The sequence below is a fragment of the Hypomesus transpacificus genome, chromosome 8 (assembly GCF_021917145.1).
Source record: "Hypomesus transpacificus isolate Combined female chromosome 8, fHypTra1, whole genome shotgun sequence".
Taxonomy (NCBI): Eukaryota; Metazoa; Chordata; class Actinopteri; order Osmeriformes; family Osmeridae; genus Hypomesus; species Hypomesus transpacificus.
This window is the reverse complement of record NC_061067.1, coordinates 8,518,992-8,544,919: the sequence shown is the minus strand read 5'-3', so window position 1 is coordinate 8,544,919 and position 25,928 is coordinate 8,518,992. Positions and strand designations below refer to the sequence as shown.

The window sequence follows — 25,928 nt, the reverse complement described above, 5'->3', positions numbered from 1 at the left end:
CTTTGGAGCTGGTCCATGGGCTTGCTCATATCAACACGCATTTCGGCTCGCACCGAGCGGGCCCATTAAATGCGTGGCTTGTACAGCGGAGGAAGGAAAAGCTTGTCATTCAAGCCTCGCAACTCCCAAGTCAACTGGAATTCGATAAGCGACAAACGGGCCACGTTTTCATTCATCACGGCCTCCCCTCTAGTGTGTCTGTGTATGCGTGTGGGTCCGTGTGTAACTCCTAGGCTTGCCCAGGGAGCAATTGAATTCCGTTTTCTCCCTGTGGACCCTCCACTCAGTTTAGGGCCGAGGCTAATTCCATTTCAAGTGGTTTGGCTGGACTGGGGCTGGCGCTGAGAGAAGATGAAGTGGACACGAATGAGATTGTTCCTCCCCGTCTCATGACTACCAACAAATGGTGCTCGGCCTCAGATTAGAGGGGGCCCGCTGGTGGTGTTACCCCTCCCACCCTGAGCCAGAGTGCTGGGGTTTTAGCAGTGATTTGGCTGCTGATCAATACCCTGTGATCTTCACCCCATCCACTGCCACACTCTCTGTTGAAAGGTGTGTGTGTGTGTTTCTAGCTGGGCTCCAACAGCTTTCCTGCGTTTGGGTGCTCTCAAACGTGAACGCCTTTGCCAAATGTATTAGCTTGCATTTGACGTTTTGACAGTTTTACACATTTAGCTTTCATCGAAAGTGACGTTCAATTAGTGCGTGAACTGTAGAAGGCTCAGTAGAAGATCAAGGATAAGATGTGCATAGTTCTCCTGGCGCTCGAAGAGTAATCTAGCTTTAAGTAACCACATCTCAGCTACCAGGCACTGCCAATCATGCTACAACACTACAGTGCAACAATACTATCTCAATTGCTTAAGTACGTAGCAACAATAGCATCTGGATGAGCTAGCTAGCTGATGAATGCACGGCAAACGGTCCCCGGGAACGATGCAGTGCGACAGTAACACCTCACGTCCTCGACGACAGTCTGTAACAAGGATGTCCGGATCACAGTGGTGCCCACTACGGTGCACCGGAAACGGCATCCAATCACAAAGCGCGACTTTGGCTACTCGTGAAAGCGGCCTCTCGGCCCGATAGCGTCACGGCAGGATTCGACCCAGAGTGCAGGGGAGGAACACGGCGACGGCTGTCACAGGAAGTGAGACTGTGCTACACGACCCGGGGCAGAGCGTAAACACCCAAGTCAGTTGGGAGTTGAAGCTTGCAGAGGAGTGTCTCGAGACCGCGGCGCACTCATTAAAGTGTGTGTGTGTGTGTGTGTACTTTTGTGTCATGTATTTTTCTCGTTCTCTAAGCGAATGATTAAGAGTCTCCCAGTGCTGGGCCATAGGCAGGCTTTTTTCAGTTTTTACACACACTTATCAGTATTAAGATCATTTGGATCTGTGAGATGCGCACGCACGCGCACACACACACACACACACAGGTGTCCACACTGGTAGACCGAGCCAGTCCTTCAGCAACAGGCTTGAGTGTTTCATAACAATTGACTTTGGCAGTGGATCGACCCCCCCCCCCTCCCCCCACACACACACACACTCGCACAGACACACACACTCGCACAGACACACACTCGCACAGACACACACACACACTCGCACGGAGCCACCAGACTCCAAAGCATAATTCACACTTCCTCACAGACACAGACAGACTGGAAAGTCCAGTTCGACTCAGACTGTGTCAGACTGCTGTTTATGTAGTCAACAGCTTCAAGTGTGTGTGTGTGTGTGTGTGTGTGTGTGTGTGTCGGCGTGCCTCTTATTCTACTCTGATTCATGTTCTCTTGCCAGATGGTGAGTCATGCCCTCAATTAGACTGCGCCTGCAAGCCCAAACCTGTGTGTGCGTGTAGGCGTGTGTGTGTGTATAGTCGTTTGTTGCGTGCCACACCCTACCAGCTGTGCCTTCCAACTTTGAGATCCGTCTGGCTGCCTTCCTAGCAGGGGGACGGCTGAGAGGCTCCAGCCAGGCTCCCACCCAGGAGGGTACCCTAGTGTCCCTGCGAGGGGACGAAGGAAGGGAACACTCTCGAGACAGGCCCCAGTCATGGACACTCCAAGAGTAGTGTGGTTCAGTTCAAAAGTCTCTCCAAGTTCCCCCACCCTCCTTGTACAAAAGCGGCACACACGCACAAACAAAGAAACCGCACCAGGTCACGGGAAGAATATTCCAGATTTGGTTTTTATTGTGTCTGTGTGGAGAAATGGAGTCTGTCTAGACAGCTAAGGCATGCATGCCACTGACTGTACTGCTGTCTGCCGGGGAGGGACGGAGGGAGGGGGGGGAGGGGGGGGGGGGGGAGGGGCGTCTAATATCTTCCTCTTTGGAGGATACCGTATCAGAGGGCAAGGTCTAGACTGCCTGTTCCTTCCGTGCTCTTCTCTTCAAGTCAAGTCACACAGACTGATGGACGGACAAATGCACAAGCCCACAGACAGACACACGCCCTGACAAGACAGACAGACAGACAATCACAGACAGACAATCACAGACAGACAATCACAGACAGACAGACAATCACAGACAGACAATCACAGACAGATAATCACAGACAGACAGACACTCACAGACAATTCCGACAGACACAGACATAGGAGAGAGATGGAGGGCATGTCTGATGGGGGCTCGTGGCTCTCGACTGTCAGTGAATAATTCAACTGGGTGTGCAAGTGTGTGTGCGCGTGTGTGCGTGCCCGAGTGTGTGTGAGATGTTGACCTGGTTCAGCCGTCCTTGCTGTGTTTGAGTCCACTGCTCTCTATGAACTGGCTTACACAACCCTGCGACACACACACACACCAAAGTACACACAGCACTGTGTAACACCGTCGATATGAAGTGCTTCTAACACGTAATCTTGCTGACAGTAGACAGGTGGCGTGTGCATGGCTTGTTTTGATTCTGCCTCCGATCACATCTGTATTGTGAGTGTTCTCTGGCTGTTGAGGAGAACAGCAGGGAGCCAGCCTTGTGTACAGGAAGTGAATCGGGTGGTTTAGCGATCAAAGGCGTCGTTAGACTGACTGTCTCCTGTTATCTTGCCTGGGCGGTTGTCTTTGTGGTGAACGATCACTGAGGGTACTTTGGTTTCTTCACTCAAGTTTCTCACCCAAACGTGTTTTTTCTTCTTCCGGAAATACGATCGAGTTGTTCTCTCTCTCTCCCTTTGTCACCCGTGTTCTCTCCCCCCCCCCCCCCTCCCTACCTTCCCCCCACCCCCCTCCAGCCCTCCAGTGCTACTGTGAGCGCTGCTCAAACTCGTCCTGCACCACCGCGGAAGACGGCGTGTGCTTCGTGTCGTTCACCACCAAGCCCGGGGGCCGGCCCATCATGCACCAGAGCATGTGTGTCCATGGCAACGAGCTGATCCCGCGGGACCGGCCCTTCATCTGCGCCTCCTCCTCCAGGGACTACGAGGGGGTCTTCTGCTGCGACAAGGACTGGTGCAACAAGAACCCCGACCTCAGCGCCTTCCCAGGTGAGACGGACATCCTGACAGATGGGTGGAGAGACAGACAGGTGGAGAGATAGGTAGGTAGACAGACAGGTGGAGAGAGGGGTACACAGACAGACAGGTGGAGAGATAGGTAGACAGACAGATGGGTGGAGAGACAAACGGGTGGAGAGACAGACATGTGGTTAGATAGGTAGACACAAATGGGTGGAAAGACAGACAGGTGGAGAGATAGGTAGGTAGACAGACAGACAGGTGGAGAGACAGACAGGTGGAGAGAGGGGTAGACAGACAGACAGGTGGAGAGACAGACAGGTGGAGAGATAGGTAGACAGACCGACGGGTGGAGAGACAGACAGGTGGTTAGATAGGTAGACACAGATGGGTGGAGAGACAGACAGTAGAGAGATAGGTAGACGACAGACAGACAGACAGGTGGAGAGTGAGACAGGTGGAGAGACAGACAGGTGAAGAGATAGATAGACAGGCAGAGGGGTGGACAGACAGGCGGCTGAAGAAATAAATAGAAAAGAGGCTTGTACCAAGTACTTTTTTGCATCCTGTGTGTGTGTGGTGGGGGGGGGGGGGGGGCTGGCTGGCTGGCTGGAGGTCATCTTTGATGTGCTGGCGGGCTGCTCTACAGTCCGTCCTAATGTGGAGAAAGAATGCACCTGCACACAGATCCACTCCTCATACCCCCCCCCCCCCCCCCATACACACACACACATCCCCAGCCCCCGCCCGTGCCCATCCTCACATTTGCCAATTCCTTAGCTAGCAGGCAGCAATCGACATCAAGGGGCCGGGCGTGCGTTAAAGCGTCAGAAGCGAGAGATGGAGGCGTGGGAGGCAGGACAAGGTGTTCCACTGGACACATTGAGACTTGAGGGGGAAGATCAGAGATAACAGGCTATGTGCAGGCTGAACTCAAGCCCCGTGTTATGACTGTGTCTATAACAGTGTGCCGATCTGCCTCCACCGTTCTTCCACACACACAGACAAACACACGCACACACACACACTTAAAACAGCTGTGTGTGAAAAGGGTAGTTGCAGTCCTTAACTAGGAACATGTAGTTCTACAAGATGTGAGACTGCGGATGGACTCTCATTCCTCTTGGAGGAAGACACAATCTAGAAGATTCTGTCAGAGGAGACTGCCTCTACCCACAATCATTCTCCGGCTGGATGGCCTATTAGCGGGGGCCGCATTTATCCTGACTCCCGTGTTTTTTTTACGTTTTTGGTGCAAGCAGTGGCATCCCTCCACCCTCTCTCTCCCCCCTCTGTTCATCTCTCTCTCTCTCTCTCTCTCTCTCTCTTGCTCTCTCTCTCTTGCTCTCTCTCTCTCTCTCTCCCCCCTCCCTCTCTGTCAGTCTCCTGGCCGGAGCCAGTTGGATCAGTGTTCCTCTGCAGAGAGCAGATTCATCTCCTGCTCCATGATTAGGTGTTGATCTCTGCTGTGGCCCAGCTCGCTGAGAGAAGCCCAGATAACAGCACAACAATCGATGAGTCGTCTTCTCCAGCCCTGTGTTCCTGCTGAGCCTGGTGTTGAATACACGTGGGACACGCCCAGGACGCACAGATGACATGGAAAAGAAGACACAGAACACACACACACCACACAGAACACACACACACACACCACACAGAACACACACGCTACACAGAACACACACACTACACAGAACACACACACACCACACAGAACACACACACCACACAGAACACACACACACCACACAGAACACACACACCACACAGAACACACACACCACACAGAACACACACACTACACAGAACACACACACACTACACAGAACACACACACCACACAGAACACACACACACACACACCACACAGAACACACACACTACACAGAACACACACACACCACACAGAACACACACACCACACAGAACACACACACACCACACAGAACACACACACTACACAGAACACACACACACCACACAGAACACACACACCACACAGAACACACACACTACACAGAACACACACACACTACACAGAATACACACACACCACACAGAACACACACACCACACAGAACACACACACCACACAGAACACACACACACCACACAGAACACACACACTACACAGAACACACACACACTACACAGAACTCACACACTACACAGAACACACACACTACACAGAACACACACACCACACAGAACACACACACACTACACAGAACTCACACACCACACAGAACACACACTCGTTGTCTCTCTGACAGTCTTGTGATGTGAGTCATTCAGCTTTCAGAGTGAGAATCTCTCTTCCCCCTAACTTGATTTAGTACAGTTGTATCCTTGGGGTCCCTGGGATGAATGACGTGTGTGTTTGCATGTGTGTGTGTCTGTGTTTTCGTGTGTGTAGTTGTCTGCAGCATGCAAGCTGCAGTGTACAACTAGCCCTCTAGCTATTCCTACTGCTGCAGTGTCACTGGATGACACTATTTGTCTGGTGTGTGTGTATGTGTGTGCGTGTGTGTGTGCTGTGGGGTCTAGTCCTCCTAACCCAGGCCTCGGTCTGAATGATGCGTCAGAACAGGACGGACTGAGACAAATGAGTTGTAGAGATTGGACAGGGCAGGTCAAGCTCACCAGTTCCCTTTCAAATAGAGTCATAAATCATGTCACACAGTGTGTGTGTGTGTGTTTATGTGTGTCGGACGAGGAACGTAGGTTAGATGGTCTGGCAGAACTTGTGTGTGTGTGTCTATCACAATATAACCCCCCACCCCCTTCTATCTCTCTCTTCCTCCCACCCCCTTCCCTCGCTCTCTCTCTCTCCCTCCCACCCCCTTCTCTCTCTCTCTCTCTCTCTCCCCCTCGTCCCCCCCCCCCTCAGTGCCGACGGCGAAGACTCCGTCCCTGGGCCCGGTGGCGCTAGCGGCCGTCATCGCGGGGCCCGTGTGCGTGCTGTGCTTCGTGCTGGTGCTGGTGTTCTACGTGTGCCACAGCCGGCTGGGGCTCCACCAACGCGTCCCCAGCGAGGAAGACCCCTCCATAGACCACCCCTTCATCACCGTGGGCACCACCCTCAAAGACCTCATCTACGACATGACCACCTCCGGCTCCGGCTCAGGTAGGAGCTGGCTGTGTGTGTGTGTGCGTGTGACAGAAATAGGTCAGTATGCTGTACTTGTGTTCCGAGGCGGTAGTTATCTTAACAGCCTTATCTCTGGCTTGGTTGTTATAATAGTTCTAATGGAAGGGTGCCATTTTCTCAAGCTTACACACTCCCCCCCCCCCCCCCCCCCCCCCGTCAGCCTGAGAAGTAGCTGGAGGCAGGGCGAACACATCCACCTCTCCTCTCTCTCAGCACGGCCGGGTGCTTCCAGCTTCAAGGCTGGCCACGACCCGAGGTTCTTCAGGAGCTCGTGAATCCCATGATCACACAGTGGCCCAGGGGCAGAGCAGGGCCAGGGGCTTGGGTGAATACACCTGGAATGTGTTCACACAGCCCCAGGTGGTTCAGAAGATGCGAGGAAGACACTGGTACCCTGACTAACCCGCGAGAATTCCCCCTCCTCCTTCCCTCTTCTCCCCCCCCACCCGTGTCCTCCTCCAGGGCTCCCCCTGCTGGTGCAGAGGACCATCGCCAGGACCATCATCCTGCAGGAGAGCATCGGGAAGGGCCGCTTCGGCGAGGTGTGGCGGGGCAAGTGGCGGGGCGAGGAGGTGGCCGTGAAGATCTTCTCGTCGCGGGAGGAGCGCTCATGGTTCCGCGAGGCGGAGATCTACCAGACCGTCATGCTGCGCCACGAGAACATCCTGGGCTTCATCGCCGCCGACAACAAAGGTGCTCGCGAGTGCTACGCTCTCTTCTGTTTACCTTGTGTGTCTGTTTGTCTAGAACGTTCTTTATACAAGGACTGGGTGGGTGTGTGTGTGTGTTAGCTAGACTGTTCCTCATGTCCAGCCCTGCTGCTTGTTCTACTCTCAGGCCATCTGGAGCTGCGTCACTCAGGAGAAAACTCTCCTCATTAACCTCCACACCTCCTCTCCTCTCTCCTACTGGTCTGCCCTCCCTCCCCTCCTTCACTCCTTTTCTACGTACCTCTCTCTCTCTTTCGCTCTCTGTCTCCAACTCTTCTGTCTTTCCTCCCTCCCTTTCTCCTATTCCATCCTCCTCCCTCTCTTTCTCTCAATCCTTTTTGACTTCTCTCTCTCTCTCTCTCTCTCTCTCTCTCTCTCTCTCTCTCTCTCTCCCTCTCTCCCTCTCTCGCCCCCCCCCCCCCCTCCAGATAACGGCACGTGGACCCAGCTGTGGCTGGTGTCGGACTACCACGAGCACGGCTCTCTGTTTGACTACCTGAACCGCTACACGGTGACGGTGGAAGGCATGATCAAGCTGTCTCTGTCCACCGCCAGCGGCCTGGCGCACCTGCACATGGAGATCGTCGGCACGCAAGGTGACTTCTACGCACACACTTGAACGCACGCACACGCGCATGAAGGCAGTGTGAAATGTGAACACACACACGAGATTGTGGATTCCACCAAGTTCCGGAGTGCCTTTAGTAATCCGCCTCCCCCTCTCTCTCTCACTCTCTCCCTCCGTCCCTCTCTCGGTTTTCCTCCTTTCTTTTTTGTTCTCTACTCTGTGTCCGCTTTCTTGCCTCTCTCTCTATCTCCCTTTGTCTCTCTATTTCTCCTGTCCTCCTCTCCTCCCCCCAGGTAAGCCAGCGATCGCCCACAGAGACCTGAAGTCCAAGAACATTCTGGTCAAGAAGAACGGGACCTGCTGCATCGCTGACCTGGGATTGGCTGTCCGTCACGACTCCGCCACCGACACCATTGACATCGCACCCAATCACCGAGTGGGAACCAAAAGGTAACCGGGCCATTTGACGGAGGCCACTTTGACTTCGTTAGACTTTCCTGGCAGTTATCAGGGCATGAAAGAGAAGTTCACATTTGAAACTATTCCGTTGAGTTCGAAGGAAATGAAAGTCCTCTACAGAGGACAGCCAGTGAGAACCGGAGCCCCCCCCCCCCCCCCCCCCCCCCCCCCCCCGGGGTGGCCATTTTGGTTCAGCAGGCTCTCGGTCACAGGAGAGACATACATCATCTGCCATTTTGGCTCCTGAAGCTACCGCCATAGCTATTGAGAACCCGTACAGCTGCGGTGTAACTGGATGTCCTCTCTGGCTGAGTGAACTGCCACTCCTGGCAGTGATGTGAAGTGAATGTGTACGGAAACTGATGGTCCTGGGTGACTCCAGAGGGCCCATTCCTAGAAGTGGGAAGTCATTGGGGCTCCCTCGGCTGTCATCCACACGGTTAGCCACCATTTTGGATTGAGCAGCTGCCACTGTGTAATGGGACAGCGGTTGGGGTTTATGGAAAGTGCCTCTGACTCTGGCGTGGAGCAGGATGATTACAAGGGGAGAAAATGGAGATGCACAGGGTTTCGTGTGTGCGTGTGACTCATCGCGTAGGAACAGGAAACTCATAAAAATGCGCCAACGTCTCTGCGTGCCCCAGAAGTCATCTCCACAAGGTCCAAACACGCTTTCATACACACACACACACACACACACACACAAACACACCCAAGGTGGAAAATCAGACCTGAAATTCATCCTAGTTTCAATTATTCATCAACAGCAATCCCAGGTATAGAATAGTTGCCGAATGTCTGGGGGATGTGCATTATTAAATCAACCTCTTCTCACAGCGTACACACACACACACACACACGCTGAGTGGTCATGCATGGATCAGGGTTGTTATTGACAGGCTGGCTGGGTGACAGTCAAACGCAGTCTTCTAGCTGAGAGACTTCAGACGGCTAGGATGTGTTGGAATATGATCGTGTAGGTGAATAGAATGTTTGGATGCATTGTTTATATTTCCTGTGTGGAATGTATTGTTACCTGCCTCTACTAAAATGGTGTAACTTCAGATTCTGGGTTAGACAACAAGCTGATTGGAGAGAGAGCAGATATGCCCAAGTCAAGAATAGACCCAGTGGTTCAAGTCTCTCCGTGGCATGAAGGTCAACCAAACATTATTTCATGTGAATAGAGAAATATGAAGATGACATTGCAGCCACCAGGTGTTCTAGAATCAGTCAGACATGTGCCATCAGATACAGGTTACAGTAGGAACACATTTACAGGAATGAATAATACAATAGAATGAGCAAATATTAAGGCAACAGCTGATCGACCGATTGCAATTAACATAAGCATTTCCCAAATCCTGGATTTCTCCCACACCTTTTGATGGCTGTGTTTGTGCACGCATGTGTGCAGCTTGACATGAAATGAATTGCCTCGATTAATGAACTGAACCACTCTTATAGAAAGAATAGAAATCCTATTTTCTTAAAGGGTAGGAATGCATTCAATGAAGATTCACTCTCTCGTTTATTCAATTCTGTTCACTTTATTAACCCCAAAACATAATGAAATAGATTCTAAAGGTACTTGCTCAAAGCCAGTAAGCATTTGGGGGTGTATAAAGTGTAAAGGCAGGTTGTGGAGAGAGGCCCCTGCTCTCTGGCCCTCTTCCAGAGCACCGGACGCTAACTCCTCATCCAGCTGAGCCTCCTGCTGGGACAGACCTATCCCCCAGAACCTTAGCCTTAGTCTCTGTCTGGTCTCTCTCTGTCTACCTGGCTGTCTGGTCTCTCTCTGTCTACCTGACTGTCTGGTCTCTTTCTGTCTACCTGACTGTCTGGTCTCTCTCTGTCTACCTGATGTGTCTGGTCTCTCTCTCCGTCTACCTGGCTGTCTGGTTCTCTCTCTGTCTACCTGACTGTCTGGTCTCTCTCTGTCTACCTGGCTGTGCTGGTCTCTCTCTGTCTACCTGGCTGTCTGGTCTCTCTCTCTCTACCTGGCTGTCTGGTCTCTCTCCCCAGCTCCTCTCTCAACTCTCCTTCCTTGTAAACCATTCATCACACCTGACCCTGAACTGCTAGTGGAGGCGGGGATGTTTGCAGGCAGTAGTGCACACTGAGGGAAGACATGCAGTCTGCCCTCGCTTGGGTTATTTTCGCTGCTCTGTCTTTTCAATTAGAATGTGAAAGAAATAAGTCTGCTTCTGGTGTCTCTTTTAACAGGTCCAATTGTCTTACTCGTTCAAAAACGTTTGCAGCCGTATTGAAAGCCGTTGCCATGGGGACAACAGTCGCCGGCGTTGCGGGCTCTCATATTCTGGAGACTGAAGCTCTTTGCTCTTTTTCCATTCTTCTCTCTCTCTCTCTCTCTCTCTCTCTCTCTCTCTCTCTCTCCTCTCTCTCTCTCTCTCTCTCTCTCTCTCTCTCTCTCCTCTCTCTCCTCTCTCTCTCTCTCTCTCTCTCTCTCTCTCTCTCTCTCTCTCTCTCTCTCTCTCTCTCTCTCTCTCTCTCTCTCTCTCTCTCTCTCTCTCTCTCTCTCTCTCCTCCCCCCCCCCCTGTTAAATGTGCTCCCTGTGTGAAGGTCCTCCTTGCGTAACACATTACTCACAGTCCCAGAGGAATGGAAAGGTCATCTGAGAAAGCAGAACTAGCCCCTGTTCTCTCCTCTCTGCTCCAGGCTCTGTGGTGGTGGCTCTGTCTAACCTGCGGTCTCCCCTCCCTCCCCTCCCTCCCTCCCTCCCTCCCAGGTACATGGCCCCAGAAGTCCTGGATGACTCAATAAACATGAAGCATTTCGAGTCCTTCAAGAGGGCCGACATCTACGCCATGGGCCTGGTGTTCTGGGAGATCGCCAGCAGGTGCTCAATCGGAGGTGAGTGGGGGGGGTCCCGACTGGTCCGGATCTTTCCGTCAGGCCAGTCGGGGACAGTCCTCATGCTGCCTATGTCTGGGCCGTTTGTGTTTGTGTTTCCTGTCAGGCATCTATGAAGACTACCAGCTGCCCTACCATGACCTGGTACAGTCCGATCCTTCAGTGGAGGAGATGAGAAAGGTGGTGTGTGAGCAGAAACTCCGGCCCAACATTCCCAACCGGTGGCAGAGCTGCGAGGTACGTCACCGGGAGGCGTGTGTGTGTGTGTGTGTGTGTGTGTGTGTGAGAGAGAGAGAGAGACCACTGTGAGGCAAGTGTTTCCCACTAACTGTACCACGAAGGACAGCTTGACCGGGAGGAACTAGATCATATTGTTCCTTCTGGGTTACACTGGGTTGCCATTGGATCCCTTCCAGACACACACACACCTTACACACACACCCACACACACACCCGCGCTCCCCAGAGAGGAGTTAACCACCTTGCCTGTCTTGGCTGGCTGTCGCGGGGAGGGAAAGTGTGTGTGTTCTGTTTCTCCTTCCAGCTCACGTTTCTACGTCTTCACCGCAGTCGTGCCTTCGTACACACACACACACACACACAACAGCAATCCAACTCTTTGTCTTTCTCTATCTCTCTCACTCACACACACCCTCCCTCCCTTTATTGGCGTGTCCGTTTACTGCAGGCAAACGGAGCGATTAGATTAGAGTCAATCTCTCGGTAATGAACTGCTGTAATCCAATGTGTGTGCCGTAAGGACGCTGTGGATCTGGTGAGGATCACATCCTAGCCAGACAGATCTCCTAAGGACACACACAAACATGTGTCGTCGTCGTCCCCGCACGTTCTGCCATGCTACGATAGTGTGTGTGTGGAAGCACCTGCATGCAAGCATGAGTTCCCATATCTGCCTTGCGTGTCGGGGCCTGAGTGTGTGCATGATTATACGTGTGTGTGTGTGTGTTTTAATGCTTGTGTTTGAGTGTGTGTGTGGCCAGTGAAAGGCCTCACCCCAGCCCAGCTTGGTATTCTGAGTTGCCAGACCAGGTGTCAAGAAGCTTCTCTCCTGGCCTGGGTTAGGCTGTGCGTGTCCCTCTTTCCCATGTCTGGGTTAGCTGTGTGATCTGATGAGGGTGCTTACAGTTAGATTAGTGTTGCGTGAACCCCTCCCCCCCCACACACACACACACACACCCCAACCAGTGACTTTACCTCTCAACTCTCGCTGCCAAGAACATAAACAAACACAGTCAGCATTCACACACACACACACATTCACAGGCACGCACACAAAGCCCCCAGGACAACACACCCATTCACACACACACACACAAGTGGGATTCCATTCCACCTAGACTTGTTTACTGACCTCAGCTCCTCGCCATTGACCTCTCATTGCTTGAGACAAGCCTCCGCAGATCTGTCTGCCCGAGATGCCTCGCAGACGCGACAATCAAGCTCACTCAAGGTCCTTCGGAAACAACGACATTATTATTATTATTTGCACAGGGCAAGCAACAGCCACGTCGGGGGTGTGAAAGAGATCGTTAAAAAGGGTCACAGGGCAAGACAAGGGGGGTCTGGGTCTTCAGAGGCTCTTCCAGGGTTAGCTGCCCCGGCCTGGCATCAATACTCAGCGGTGTACATTCTCTCTGTGTGAAAACAAGGAGGCATTAGCATCGTGCGTTTATCCTTGTTAAGGATTTGTGTGTGTATTTTGTGCTCTGTGGTGTTTGTGCTTGTGTGTGTGCGTGCGTGGGGGGTGTTTAGTCAACAGAGTGGTGAGGCTCGGTACAGTGAGTTGGACCCCCCAGTGAAGTGCTGTTGGTGTCTTGGCACGCAGTATCACTGTGAGCCTTCCTCTCTCCTACTAGACCACACACCGGCTCATTCATTAACATTTCTCTGTAGCTTATTCAACCTAGCTCATTCGTATCGGCTAGTCATGTCTATCCAACGTAGCTCGTTGACACCAGCTCGTTAATATCAGCTGCTTTCAATTTGCTCTCTGGTGTTCCGATCTGGACCTTGATGGTGGTAGCATGCTTGCGTCACATCTCTGATTCATTGCCACCATCGTACCTGCTACCTTGCCTGTGCTCGCAGACCTTGAAGAATTTCATTTGGCTTCTCTGAAAATCAAGGTTTTTTCGCCAAGGCAGTGCTGTGTGTGTGTGTGTGTGTGTCAGCTGGATGTTGAGCAGAATCTGTCAGCGTTAGTCTAAATGAGTTGACTCTGTCTTAATCATTGCTGGCGGATATCCCTCAGAGTAGACACGTAAACAGACAGGCTTTCTCAGAGATGGAGACAAATTAGACGAAAACCAGATGGTGTGTGTGTGTGTGTGTGTGTACAGGAGTGGGCAGCATAAGTCTACATGAATGTCTGTCCCTATCTCCCTCACCAGAAGACCACCAGTGGTCTCCCTGCCTCCCAGACAGGTTCTCTGGGCTCTCTTAACGGGCTCTGATAAACGAGCCCTGTTGTTACAGAGAGACGGGGGGGGGGGGCGGTCCGGGTAGGGTAACCTTGTACACCTCCAGGGAGGGTTTACAAGTGGAACCGTTTTTCCAAAATCGATGCGCTTTGAAGCCGAGGTGACCGACAGTCCATGGCCTCTGTGCCTGATATCCGAGGGTGGGTTAGGGTTAGGGTTAGAGGGTGGGTTAGGGTTAGGGTTAGGGTTAGGGTTAGGGTTAGGGTTAGAGGGTGGGTTAGGGTTAGGGTTAGAGGGTGGGTTAGGGTTAGGGTTAGAGGTTAGAGGGTTAGGGTTAGGGTTAGAGGGTGGGCTCTTAAGTGTTCCCCCCGGGGCGTGGTTGTGTTGGTGTGTCTGTCTAACCAGCAATGTCCTCTTCCAGTGTCTCCCTCACTGACTCCTCCCTCCCCTCCTCCCCAGGCGCTGCGTGTCATGGCCAAGATCATGAGGGAGTGCTGGTACGCCAACGGCGCGGCGCGCCTCACGGCGCTACGCATCAAGAAGACGCTGTCGCAGCTCAGCCAACAGGAGGGCATCAAGATGTAGGCCCCGCCCACGCCGCCGCCCTCACCCCGTCCTCCTGTCCACAACACCCCCACCACCGCCATTGACATCATCTACCCTGTCGCCGTTGGCGATCGTTCCTCCTCCGCGACGGGAAGCGGCCGGAGGGGACTGTTCCCGACCTCCGACCTCCCCCCCTTCTCCCTCCTCCTCCTCTGTCCGTCAGCGCGCCCATCCATCCATCCTCACTCGTTTGGGGGGTCTATGTTTGTGTGGAGGGATACGGGTAGTGCTGTGTCAAGGTGGCGGATGGATCTGTGGAGGGTTATCAATCGGGTGGAGGGGGTGTGTGGGTGTTGGGGTTGGGGGGGGGGGGGGTCGGAGGGGTCTGTAGATATTTGCCCAATCCCCATCCCTATGCCAGTAAAGCCCTTTCCCAACCTTACGCGACCCCCCCCACCCCTCTCAACTCTCTCCCCCAAACGATTGTACAATTGGTGGGTTCCTGTTTCCTGTTCTACCTAAAGACCTGTCAGATGGTCACAGACTAGTGGTCCTGCCCTGGTTCACACACACACCACACACACACACCACCCCAACTGACACACGCACTTAGGTTGCTTTTTCAGTTGTCGTCATCAACATCCTCATGGCCTGCATTCTAAACCGGGGCTAGGGTTCCATTCCTGGAGGTGGTTGGGATTCCAGCCTGCCCTGGAAGAGACGGGAGCAAATGTGGTCAGGTGGTCCACGCTGGCTCCTCCCACCACTCCAGACTCCTCCTCTGTCGAGCCGTTTGGGTTTGACCTCAGTGGTACTCAGCAGGTCAACTCTCCACTATCTGGAACGTTTTGCACCTTTATGTTGTTGATTTCTTCGACCCAGTGGACGGCAGGACTTGGACAGGTCAGCTTAACTTATTGGTTTAGAGTCGCCTCGTGTTTTCTGTGTTTTTGTTCCTCAAACGAAACTGGACACGACCTCATTCAGTCATTGCGAACTTGCTATGACATATGCAATATAGATCATGTATCTATTTTACAAATGGGTTCTCTGCTTCTACATCAACAACAACAACGACGTCGACCGTGACGACAGCAGCAAACAACCGCCGCCATGCCTTCCCAGCCAGCCGTTACCGGAAAGTGCCACTGCTTCAACCCTGCGTCCCTCTCATGTCGGCCGCTGTGGGCGAGAGAGAGAGTGTGTGTGTGTGTCTGCGCTCAAAGTGCAGGCCTCAGAGTTTTTTCGAGAAAGTCACCGAGGAGCAGCTTTCCACACCACGCAGGGACTCCCCGCGCCACTGAGCACGCTCAGAGGCCGAAACACTCAGCCGACAAACTGGTGCCATGACGACTCGCCACACGCCACCTCATCAATACAGCAGGGAGAGGCGCCTCTCTCACTCCCAGTCTGCTCTCTCTCTCGGGGGTTCCAGAGAGAGAGCGAGACAGGCTGGAAACTGGACACCAGATGTGTAGACTTGATGACAAGGTCACCCCTGCAAAGGTGACTTCGGTCAAAAAGGGGGGGGGGACACGAACACGCAAGCATTAATGGAGTCTCCCTCAGTTTGTGCATCGTTGGATTATCCTTTGTTCCATTTCCTTAAACTGTGCTACTGTAGCATATGTTGTTTTGTTTTTTTATCTCAGAAGAAAGGAGAAAAAAAAGTGAAACGGTACATTCATATGTGTAAATATAGCAAATGAATATTTACCAAGCCATAGGTTTTCCAACATTTTTTGTGGCAACTTTTTCTACAACTAAAAGAAAATACTGAAACTGTAATATAAAAACCAAGCTTGTCATTTCAGCTTTTCAGGCCTTAAGGGACCAATTAAAGGCGTGGGGGGTTTTGCTTTTGTAAAAAGTCAGATTATAAATGATCACTTAAGTAAACTAAAGTTGTTCTATATAAAGAGGAAACATTTTTTATCACATTTAACATGTTCTCTGTTTTTTTGGTAAGGTTGGACCATATTGCCAGATGGTTAAACCCTCACCAAGTTGCATCCTCATACTGATATATCATCAGGTCCAGAATGTTCCGGGGATGTGACCCAATGTCCTCCTTGTTTACATTGTGGGTACAGAACCCAGTTTAACCTCCTAGGAAGGAAACGCACGCCACAAAACAACAATTAAGTCAGGATTGACCTCACCAATAGTGATAGTTTAAACTAGAAAATGGGGCCAGCCCCCCTAAAACGAGATACCCGCTTGTTCAGCAATAAGTGACCTTCTGTGAACTGGTTAGGTTTACCTATGTGGCAATATGGCAGTCTGTCCACCTTCCTGTTTGTCTGTTTGTTTGTTTTTCGGATGCATTGTATTTACAGGCCTGTAGTGCTGCTACAACCAGACTTTTACCACCCAGTTAACAGAGCCAGTGGGAATTCTCAGAGCCACCAAAGTTCTGTAGAACTATGGAATCCTGGTGATTGTTCCTGGGATCCTGAGTCTGTGGTTCTGTGGTCATCCCCGAGTGGAAGGGACACCTTTGGATCCACATCTCCCAGAATGCCTGGTTCATGTGGCTGTGCCATGGAGCTCCAGTCTGACTGCCCCCCCCCCCCCCCCTCACCCTGCGAGAGATCTGGACACCCCACCCTCCTCCCCTGCTCTCTGGCCACTCTGATCTACGAGGATCAGATGGGTATGGTCCCGTCTGCACCTTTCTTGTTCTCTGACAGACTGGGTGTGCATGTGGCCGTACGGCTCTCGCTGTTCGTCCATTCCTCGTGTGATCCGCCGGGCGCCATCCCGGGTGGTAGGCCTGGTCACCCCTCCCTTTTTCCAGAACTCTCCGCCCCCAGTTAATAGGAGCTCCATAGCCTCCCTACTATCAACTGTCCTCTGGAGGCCTGTATTATAGACTTTGTGTGCCATGTATACTATACCTGTTGATTCAGCTACATGTCTCATAGAAGGGCAGCGCGGTCGATAAGGGAGGGGAGAAAAACGTGTGTAAATATCTTTAATTGTTTACTGGCGTATCAGGGCAGACTCAGTCAGTGAGGACACCTTAAACCACAGGAGATGTATGAAGTGTTCTGCTGTAGAAAGAGAGCCCGATGGATATGTGCTGCTATTCTACATGGTGAAGAAAAGAAGGAAGAGAAGAAGCATGGTGGATTTCATTGTCTGGGTCGTGTTGGCTACAGCAACAATAGAAAGTCCTCTGTCTGCAGTAGGCCACCGGTGATCATAACCTGGCCCAGAACATTCATTCTGTCTTAAAATCACCAGCAGCCTTTTCCTTTTCGAATCCAAGGTGACTTAACTGTATGCATACACTACATCCAGGTATTTCTCTATCGGGTCTGTCTCATACTTTCTATCTTTCTCTCTCGGTCTCAGTGACATGCACGTTTTTCCCGGTCACAAGTGTCCCACTTCACCAGCTACATCTGAATAGACCACCACAGTGACGACGTTTACACGCACAAAATATTATTTTGATTCTTTTTTTTCTCCCTTATTCCGAAAAAGACAATATTCCTGCTAATCTGTTCACATGGCTAATGGGAATACAATATTCCATCCATATTCTTGTTTACTAACTGCGGTAAACAAAAAGAACATTTGATTGGATTGATGTCCAAAGTAAGCTACTAAAACCTGAATAATTCGAGCATATCCTACATCTTTAAAAGGCTACATTCACAATAAGGCCTCATTTGAAACATTCTAACAAAATATGTGGACCCCTATCAAATTTGGAATATGGTCGTGTTTCGAAATAACATCGGAATATTAGTGTGCAGGTAACAGTCACTGATAACTTTCAGGATTCGGTTTAAGATGACACCATAGACATGGGTTGTGATTGGGGGTGACACAATTCTACTGATTTCCGACAACTTTGAATATCTTTTGGGGTGAGAGGTCTCTGGATCTCAAGCCTTCACTTACAAAATTGCATCTATATTGATCTTAAGTATACATCCAAATGTATGTTATTCACATAGATGTTATACTCACCGGATCAAAACCAACATTACAGTCTTGAGCTAATATCGGCCACCATCCCTATGATCCCCCATATATAGTGCATCCCGAATGGCTCCTCCTCCTCAGAGGGAGTGTGTGTTAGCCTGGCCTCTGGCCTCCACTGGCTCCTCTCTCCACCCTGCCATGTGGACGTCCAGGCTTCTCTGCTCTCCCTGTTTCCTTCACCCGCACAGTGTGTTACCAAGAGCAACACGTAAAGGATGTGTATCCGCCATCTTGTTTTTGCCCGTCCTGTGTTCTGAGCTCTGTGCAGGTGAAGGAGAGAAGGAAGCTAAGCCCACCGTGAGGATACTGAGTCACCACTTTGGTCTGTCGGTACCGGAGATGGGGAGTCTGCCAGTGGAAGATGGTTTGCAGAACCCTTTAGTAACTCAAACCCTCGCATTCAAGTGTTGACTGAAGCAACTGACTTGATTTTGTAAAAAATACGTAATTAGTGGTGTGGAAGTTGGTCTTTGTGTGCTATAATTGAGGCCAGGGCCATGTTAATGTGATGGTGATTTTCTATGCCAGCTATGCCAACCGCTTCTTCTTGCACTTCAAATACACAGCATGAATGTAAACTCTTATAGGCTCGATCCTTACCGAGCAAACCAACCAGTCACAGCACCATCTGCATAATCTAGTCTAAGGTCACTGGTCGCGTGACATGCGGGATGCAAATATCTTCACGACACGGGTCTCTTTTTAAACGGATGCAAATTTCTCGGACCAACATCCGTGGTCCTTGGGCTGTTCCTCTCCACCCGTCCCTACGGTCTCCACTTAGACTTGTCTCTCTCTCTATGCTAAATATCCACTCACTGTGAACAGGATCTGGAGAACCTGTAAGGACGGTGGCCCGGATGTGCCAGACAGAGCCATGTAGCGGTATAGATGGGGAGATGCCCATTGGCTACTGGATGGAGTGTTGCTTTAGAGTGGTTCTGAGTGCTCAAAGGGTTCTGTGTTCTGATAGCGGGCGACAGATAGAGGTGTCTCTCTAGCTGGTTGGTGGACGTCGTAAGGCCTTAGAGTGAAGGTTGGAAGGAAGCTTTATTGTGTTTTATTTGGTGCCTAATGTGTTCGATGATTATTAAAGGATTTCTGTTTTTTCACCTGGAATGACAAACTGCATGTGATTGTGTTCCAATGCTGCATCACTTGCTATATAAATAAATGTATAGAAATTTGAAAAGAATATTATGAACAGGTTATTAAAAGGTAAAAAAAAGATGAAAAATACCTCCTCTGAAGACCAATACGTTTTTACCTCAGTGTATATATTCAATTTGTTTACGCCAAGTTTGCAATTATGCTTTTTTTGTTTCTATGAAATGCTGAAATGGAAAAATAATACATATTTTTCTTGTCAATGGTACTTTTGTCAAATGGCATTGTGTATTGTGTTTGTGTTGTAACCAAGCAGTGTATTATTCCTGTTTCACACCACACTGTGTGTTCGGCCTGTAGGCTTCCGCTCTGTCAGAGATGTAAATCCTTCTACCAATGTCCGTCTGGAAGATTCTGGAGCTCTGTGTCAAATGGCTTGTTTGATTTAAAAAAAATAAGTCTTTTTTCTTATGGTCATTTAAGAGGGGTGTTGAGGAGAGACATCCGGACAGCCCCCCCCCCCCCTACACACACACACACTGATTCAAAATCACCTGTGCCCTCACCCTTCTCCCCTCTGATTTCTAAATCATGATGTTATTGACTTTTATAGCTTGTACAGAAGTTTGAGAGACCAGCATAGGAAAGTAGCGGATTTACGCTTATGTTAAGTTCTAACATAGTTGGAGTAGAAAATGGTGTGAATAAAGAAACAAACAAAAAAAGCTTTCTCTAAGAAGAATGTGTCTGTGTATTATTTGTACAGGGGTGAGTGCTTGTCTGTTCATGCTGCTGGTGGTGGTGTCAGTGTGTGACATGATATCGAGAATAGTTAAACTCCACTGCAACTCCAACCTTTCCACTTTGTTGACCTACAACACTTGGATAAAGTGAATCATGTTGGGAAACTGTTTGTGTCTATAGAAATAAATATACTTTTACTTATAGATATACTTACGGATACATACTTAGACTACTTTTCTTCTGTCTGACCTGGAAAGGTAAAAGGTTATCAGGGTGACAATGTGTCTCAACTCTGATTAAAGATACTTTTTATTAGTTTGTTTCTTTGGTCCTGCATTCAAAATGAGAGTCTAACCTCTATATTGATCTTCTGTGTATCGGTTGAAGTTTCCCTGGTCTGATATTGAATCTTAAAATGGAATTGATTGTGAATCGCTGGAGATGAGAGTGCGATGTTAGGGCTTTTACACTATCCATTGACTCCCATCGATCCCTCTGGAAATGCCAATGATGAGTTCTCCTAGTTTGGTCTCAGCTGGTACTCTGAAAGCGGGAAATCTAACATAAACCGACAGTGGAAATTAACTGTGGTTTTTCAAGCCCAATACTTTAAAACTTGCACTGGCAAGTCATGTTTTAATTGTGTAAAGATCTCTCGCTCTCTCTCTTTCTCTCTCTTTCTCTTTCTCTCTTTCTCTGTCTAGTGTAGTCAGGTTGAGCTGTGAGTTGTGTATTTTTACTTATACCATGGTCTGGGAGAATACTCAATACTGATTGGCTGCAGAACACCTAAGTAGTTTCAGCAAAACTTTCTGTTTGGTTGCTCCGCGGAATCTGTGGAGCAACGACGCCTCTGCATCGTCCATTATTGGATGATATTGAACACCTTGTCAGGCATTATCCCTTACATTGACAAGGCCAAGCCTAATTGCTTTCGTTTGATTCTGAAGGTTCCATAGGACTCATGATACAATCACTTGGTCTTCCAGTGACATTTATGTGTATATTTCCAAGGACATTTTAACAGTGGCGCCTCCCACCCCCCCACCCCCGAGTCAGAGTCTGGTATCATTTATTAACTTTTTCTTCAGTTATCTTTTTCTTGTCTTTTTTAAATGTTAAGTATACCGGTATTAGTCTATGCACATTAGAGGGTCACAGCTTAATAGAATTCCTGGAATTCAGTTATGGTTTTGGCCAAGGTCCCCCAAATATTTTTGAAATTTTGAGTTGTTGTGTACTGAGTTTTTCTGAAGGTTGCTAATCAATATAGACTGAGAGATTAAAAAATGCATTTTTTAATAAAATGTTGTGTTTGTGCGTGCGACTCCCAGGAACACTGGGGCCTTTCCAACCGGAAAAGGTCAATAACAAAATCAGGAGATCGATGGTATGAATCAGAATCTGCCAGTGCCTCTCCCATGCAGACACGCACACTGCTGCACTCTGCTTTTCTGTTCTGTGTTCTGCTGTTCTCTGTTCTGCTGTTCTGTTTTCTGTGTTCTGCTGTTCTGCTGTTCTGCTGTTCTGTGTTCTGCTGTTTTCTGTTCTGTGTTCTGCTGTTCTGTGGTCTGCTGTTCTGTGTTCTGCTGTTCTGTGGTCTGCTGTTCTGTGTTCTGCTGTTCTGTGGTCTGCTGTTCTGTGGTCTGCTGTTCTGTGTTCTGCTGTGCTCTGTTCTGTGCTCTGCTGTTCTGTGTTCTGCTGTTCTGTGGTCTGCTGTTCTGTGTTCTGCTGTGCTCTGTTCTGTGCTCTGCTGTTCTGTGTTCTGCTGTTCTGTGTTCTGTTCTGTGTTCTGCTGTGCTCTGTTCTGTGCTCTGCTGTTCTGTGTTCTGTGTTCTGTTCTGTGTTCTACTGTTTTCTCCTGGGGTCTGAGGGTTCCTGCTCGGCTCCCCACAGGCAGTAGACTGTGTGTGATCAGCATAGGGTTGAAATGGCAGGGTTACAATAAGGAAATGGGCTTCCCTCATTGGAGGACAAAATTCCCTGGTAGTCTGGTGCATTATGTTCACACACACACACACACACACACACACACACACACACACACACACACATACACACACACACACACACACATACACTTTGTGAACCAGTATCTTATCAAATGGCAGGAATGCATGCTGTGTGTGGATACCGTTAAGGCCTATGTGTATCCATACTCACATTCCCATTCAGTAACACATCCATAATGTTGGCCTACACCCTTATGTTCCCCGCCGCCCAGGCAGAGCAAAACAACTGTTTCCAACTCCCCACCACCTTCCCTGATTTCCAGAGATGTGTAGATGCCACATAGATCCTTATTATACCTGAACCGAACAGGGGGCTTTGACAGTAATCACTTCCTCTAAAGAGCTGCTGCTGCGGTCTCTGTACAGTCGTCACCTGGGTGGCAACCCAACACTAACAGCACCCAGTGGGAAAAGCAAGCTATTGTGAGATAGCGAGTGTATCTCCATTCTGTATATTTGCGCAACCAGCAGCTGAAAATAGATTCAGGGTGTTTTTTTTCATCGAGACAGTGATTTATGGTCATCTGAGCCATGTAGTACCAAAGAACCTAGAGGCTTGGGGAAGAATGAGAATATGCTGACAAGAACAGTGTGAAATTGGGCGTGGAGAGGGCGAATGTCTGCTTGAAGGTATGGAGAATATACATTTTAATGTTTAGACTTAAACAAGGCATTGGAACTCAAATGAGTAGGCAGCTAAAAAAAACATATGAACATAATTTCAGCACAAGGTGCTGCATTGTAGGCCTTATAGGTCAATTCGTTTATTCACCGACTCATTTATTTGAAGGCATTGATCGAAATCTACACAATTTGTGCCAAATCGGTTCGGTATGAAATAGTATTATCTTAACGATACCACTGCCAGAAACTCAAGTTAATGCCAGAACCATGGGAGTGGACTGTCTATCAGTTTGTTCCTCAGTCAGCCGTTGTCACTATCGCCAGAGGAGGGCTCTGTTGCCCACAAAGTTGCTGCTTGTCGTGTATAGGGCGACTATTACCGCAGTCACTGAGTTCTTTGTGTGCTCGTCTCCGAAACACAGTCATGTACCCACTAACCCTGGGTGAAGTTATGGAGGAAAAATATAAGTACATATCTCTTACATGGCGTTCACTTCACGTTCTTCATTTCATTATTATTTTATATTCTATTATCTCTGACATTCGGGAAGAATGTTCTTTCTCGGTAGGTAGCTGTCTGTATGTGTGTTTGTGTGTGTGTTTGTGTGTGTGAGTGTGTGTGGGCCCCGTGTGCGTGTGCTTTTCCGACTGCTGTTCGTGAATATTTCAGACTAAGTCAACCAGGGGTGTGGCTCATTGCCTCTTGAATAGACAAGTATGGTGTGGAGTCTGCCACCGCACAAGCACATATTATTCAATCAATCATTCAATCATATTATTCTCTATGGTAATATGCTCCCTATAGCAAACCTCACTTTCCATCTTATTTTCACCTCATCATAACTTTTCTCATCCCTTGTTTTTTTTCACACACGTCATCTCATTACCTATAAGAAACATCTTAAATCAGCTTTTGAGAACAAACGATACCAGGGAGTAGCAAGTCTCACGCCAAAGACTTTTAACATAATTTTCCTATGAATACAATAGAATAATTCAGTGTATTGCGAGATGGGACTGTAATTGGAAGTTTGAAGCCTTTGTGCATAATTTGGCATTCTCACAATTTGTATCCTTCCTCCCCCTTCCTAAAGTCAGTTTTTGATGATTGGCCAAGTGAACGCATGTGCAGAATACCAATCCTGTCATTCTGGTCCTGGAAAGGAAGGAGGATGACTTCTCGAGGTCAGAGCGTATCTGGGGCAATGTGTCTGACTGACATAAAACACAGTTTAGACATATATTATTCTCTCAAATCCCCGGAGATTATTGCCAGGGACTGGAAAGTGTAATCGAGGATAATCAATTTGGCCTGGAGTTAGCCTGCATTTGCACACATAATCACACACACACGCGCGGAGAGAGAGACACACATACACACAATTTTGTATGAGGAATTAAGATGCACTAAATGCTTGTTATGTTGTTTAATTCCCGGTTGTTAATGTAGTCTGCAGAGTTCCAAGTCTTTGATATCTGTGTTAATTAAAGAAAGAGCCAGAGAGCGCTTTACCAAACATCTGGGTTCTCTCTGCAGGGGAATTCCTCATTAGACATGCAAGGATAAATGTTATTATTCATGGTTTGTTTACAGTTTGGACTGAAAATATTTTTTGGTAACAAGGGGTTTGAATTATTCATGATTAACATGTTATCCGGCAGAATTGTTTCTAAAATGGTTCAAGCTTTCTCACTTCCAGCCATCCACCCTCCCCTGCCCAGACACCCAGGTTCCCCTCTCTCAAGCCCAGACAGGTCCGCTCCCCCTCCAGTCCTGCCAAGACACCCATACCCCCCCCCCTTACACCTATGGTTCCACTCTAATCACTGCTTGTTAACCTGTGATTACAGGGTAAACAAACAATCATTCACTCTATTTTCAACTTTCAAACAACCATAGGCCATCAGACCAGCAATCCTGATTACCCTGTGGCCTTGAAAACCTATGGCTTTGTCCCTATCTCTGATGAATGCCTTTTGTGTGGTGTTTAGCTGTTGAATCACAGGGTTAGTCTCTCCTGGCAGCGAGCTGATTACATTTTGTCACAAAGCGCCATCCGCGTCGTTGTTACCATGGAGATAATCCCTCTCATCTCCTCGGCAGTGCTGTTGCATGCTGGGAAGCTGGAGGAGCCTGTCCCATGCATGGCGGGCTGGGCCAACGCCAGCAGAGAGTTGCATCATGGTCCTGCTATTGATACGGAGGTCTGTTCTGGGAGAATAGTTCCCTCTCAGGGCGTTATCATGGCACACGTTCCCTTCCAAAAAGGTCCCTCTCATATCCCATTGCTGACAGAAAAGTGTCTTCATTTTCCCCTTCTATCTCCCTTCTTTTCCTGTTATTATCAATCTTTTCCTGGCTTCCCTTTGGATCAGTTGAATATTTAATCTAGGCTTCTCTGTCGCTGTTTCTACCCAGCCAGGCAGTCCTATCATGTGATTGGAACTTATGTCATGTGCTGGACTGGCTGGCTGGCTCAGTGGCCAACTGGCTGGTGACTGGGTGAGTATGGGACTGGATGGTTAGCTGGCCGGCTGGCTGGGTGTGTTTTAGACTAGGTGGCTAGCTGACTGTCTGACTTAGTTTGTGTTAGAGTGGGTGGCTAGCTGTCTGTTTGTCTGACTGGGTGTGTGTTAAACTGGGCTCGCTTGCTGGCTGGCTGGGTGTGTGTTAGACTGGCTGGCTGGCTGGGTGTGTGTGTGTTAGACTGGCTGGCTGGCTGGGTGTGTGTTAGACTGGCTGGCTGGCTGGGTGTGTGTTAGACTGGCTGGCTGGCTGGGTGTGTGTTAGACTGGCTGGCTGGCTGGGTGTGTGTGTTTGTGTGCTAGACTGGGTAGCTAGCTGGCTTGCAGGCTGACTTATGAGCTATCTATGGGGTAGTTACTCACAGTAGCAGTAGGTCCCGAGGTGCTTGTGTCAGTGTGAGCAGTGACAATCCCTCCACAGGCAGGTTAATGTGATCTGTACCACCAGGAAGATGGTGCCCCCTGTTCATAATGACAAGTTTTGTGACTTAAAGCCTCTTAGGCAGGATTTAATGTTGTTTAACTCAATACTGTCCCTGACAGTTCAGGAGTCTGTGGCTTGTTTATAGCAAACGATTCAAGGAATATTCTAGATTCACACAACAAGACGTAAGGTCCTGTGACATAAATGATGAATCAGCTGGAATGACCGCAGACACATTCCAGTCCCATCTTGGTTATGGAGAAGAGTTCCTCCGTGGTTTTA

General features: G+C 49.4%; 1 protein-coding gene across 2 annotated transcripts in view; it reads left to right on the top strand.

Moving 5' to 3' along the window:
* tgfbr1b (transforming growth factor, beta receptor 1 b) overlaps nucleotides 1–16,155 on the top strand; it is a 28,988-nt gene extending 12,833 nt beyond the window's left edge. The window contains exons 2-9 of one of the 2 annotated variants that reach the window (XM_047023329.1): nucleotides 3,239–3,490; nucleotides 6,351–6,587; nucleotides 7,074–7,304; nucleotides 7,750–7,917; nucleotides 8,183–8,339; nucleotides 11,099–11,223; nucleotides 11,342–11,460; nucleotides 14,124–16,155. In XM_047023329.1, coding sequence (XP_046879285.1) covers nucleotides 3,239–3,490; nucleotides 6,351–6,587; nucleotides 7,074–7,304; nucleotides 7,750–7,917; nucleotides 8,183–8,339; nucleotides 11,099–11,223; nucleotides 11,342–11,460; nucleotides 14,124–14,249 — 1,415 coding nt within the window. In that variant the 3' untranslated portion in view covers nucleotides 14,250–16,155. Of the gene's footprint in view, nucleotides 1–3,238; nucleotides 3,491–6,350; nucleotides 6,588–7,073; nucleotides 7,305–7,749; nucleotides 7,918–8,182; nucleotides 8,340–11,098; nucleotides 11,224–11,329; nucleotides 11,461–14,123 lie in introns of both variants that reach the window. The other variant, XM_047023328.1, reaches the window with a different exon arrangement.
* Nucleotides 16,156–25,928: the final 9,773 nt, after the last annotated feature.